At 48.7% G+C, this 1,981-nt stretch overlaps 2 protein-coding genes across 2 annotated transcripts; one reads left to right on the top strand and one right to left on the bottom strand.

The window, feature by feature from the left end:
- Positions 1–514: 514 nt before the first annotated feature.
- EPUS_09372 (uncharacterized protein) lies at positions 515–910 on the bottom strand (the record flags this gene model as incomplete). The annotated part of the gene is made up of 1 exon (XM_007788020.1): positions 515–910. The coding sequence occupies one exon, from the start codon at positions 908–910 to the stop codon at positions 515–517; it is 396 nt and encodes a 131-aa protein (XP_007786210.1).
- Positions 911–1,222: 312 nt separating this feature from the next.
- On the top strand, positions 1,223–1,761 carry EPUS_09371 (uncharacterized protein; the record flags this gene model as incomplete). The annotated part of the gene is made up of 2 exons (XM_007788019.1): positions 1,223–1,253; positions 1,418–1,761. The coding sequence occupies 2 exons, from the start codon at positions 1,223–1,225 to the stop codon at positions 1,759–1,761; spliced, it is 375 nt and encodes a 124-aa protein (XP_007786209.1).
- Between the last annotated feature and the right edge of the window lie 220 nt (positions 1,762–1,981).

The following is a 1,981-nucleotide window of genomic DNA, read 5'->3' as shown; positions in this document are numbered from 1 at the left end:
CTTCCTCATGACAGTCCTTCTACCCGTTATGTCTAAGACACTCAATGATCAGATGAAGTTTAGAGAGCTATAATTAGTAATTGCGAAAGGAGCAAGACTAAGCTTCCAGGGCGAGACAAGAATTGGAGGATCTGAAGACAACAGATATCTCTGCTAAGAAGAAAAAAGAAAAGAATGCAGTCACTAAAAAAACTCCAGCATCCCCAGGAGATGAGTTAGAAAGTCTTAGTGCTATCTTACATGAGATGAGGATTGATTTTCCATCAAGTAAAGAATGTATCGCCGGCGGCTCATGGGCATCTAGAAGCGCAACCGGCTTACTTGACAGCCTACAACCCGCCATCGGCACCTGCACCAGCAGGCTTCATATGGGATCCGGCAACTGGGACTTATGTTCCAATCTTGAGCGGTAACAGCTCAGGACCCCCCTAATAAGCAACCAATAACAAGCAGTGATTACTGCAGGGGAGAAGACCTGAGTAGGGCAGATTTTCTTTTTTTCTTGGGATTTGGTTTAGGATGCTCGTCTGAGGTGGTCGGTTGTTCCTAAAGCTAGCATTCTACTGGCCATAATTCCTGCTTGGTTGGCGAGCGCGTCGGCTTCCTCCATGCTGTATGTGGTGAGCACGAGCGAGCGGCCGGGCACAACGGAAGCAAGAGTCCGCCACATGACTCGTTTGCTTGCAGCGTCCATGCTGGAAGAAGGCTCGTTAAGGAGTAGCACAGAAGGGTTGCCTATAAGAGCGATTCCAAGCGAGAGTTTTCGCTTATTACCGCCCGAGAGTTTAGCCGCCATACGATTTGCATAAGGCTGGAGACCGACGCCTCGCATCACCTCGTTGACGTTGTGTGTAAGATCAGGCACTCCTCGTATTCGAGCATAGAAGTTCAAGTGCTCAACCACAGTCATCGTGTCCCATAGCATCGAACTGAGGACATACACCTAGGTGTGACATGGCCTGTGCGCGGTTCTTTGCTACGGAGACATCTTCCACAAAAATGTCTCCTCCCTGACGACTGGGCTGGATGTCTCCTCGCATGAGAACATACGCCGCCAACATAAGTCTGAACCTGCTCGACCAATCGTCTTAATGTGGGCGTCCCTATTCTGGACGATATCGGGTAGGCTCACAGCACGAGTCAGTTAGGCCGAAATCAAGTCATCAAGGCCAAGCTCGTTTCCCCACTTTACGATATATTTTCTCCGATAACTGTCACTTCTATGCCCGCCGACCTCGTGACTCGCATCGCTGGTGAATCTGAGGAGAATCGCGCTTAGCGCGAACAACTGACCAGACAACTGGACGTTCTCATGAAAGGCTCTGAAACCTTGAAAACGCTTTATTAGCGTTAGAGTCCTTGGTGCGAAATTCACCTAGCTTATCCCACTCTGAACCAATGCTTATGTGCTGAACAGGTGTAGATGATAGCACGATTCAAAGGGGCACCTGGTTTAAATTTGCAAACCATGATCCTAGCGACGACGATGAGGGTTTTGATGAGGGGTCTAATGAGGGGTCTGAGGTAGGCGTCAGATCTCTGTCTGATAGTTCCTACGACCGTGGGAGCCCAGCCTCTGAGAAATCCGGGCTCTTGAGCAGAGAAATCGCAGAGAGTAAAGAGGAGCCCGATACACCAGAAGCCATTGAGGTACCCGAAGCTGGACCCGTGCCACCAGCGGGGGAAGAGATTTCGCACTCTTCGAAGAAGAAAGATAGGAAGTTCAAAGTTACTGCGAAACGGGCTCTATATGAAGATTAGTTCAAGCGTTTATTTAGTCTCATTGAAAGCAATGATTCAGCGGTCTTGGCTCTACAAACAAGCTTCAGCAACGATCCCCTCCTTCTAATCAAAGAGTAAGTACGCATGATTATGAAAGCTCGTCTGTAGCTAGTGACAACAGATAGCTACGCATAAGACTGCAAGTTGCTACAGTCACACGCGAAAGTATCTGACTAAACCTCTAAACACACCAAAACCC

Source organism: Endocarpon pusillum (assembly GCF_000464535.1).
Source record: "Endocarpon pusillum Z07020 unplaced genomic scaffold C709333, whole genome shotgun sequence".
Taxonomy (NCBI): Eukaryota; Fungi; Ascomycota; class Eurotiomycetes; order Verrucariales; family Verrucariaceae; genus Endocarpon; species Endocarpon pusillum.
This window is presented reverse-complemented; position numbering and strand designations above follow the sequence as displayed.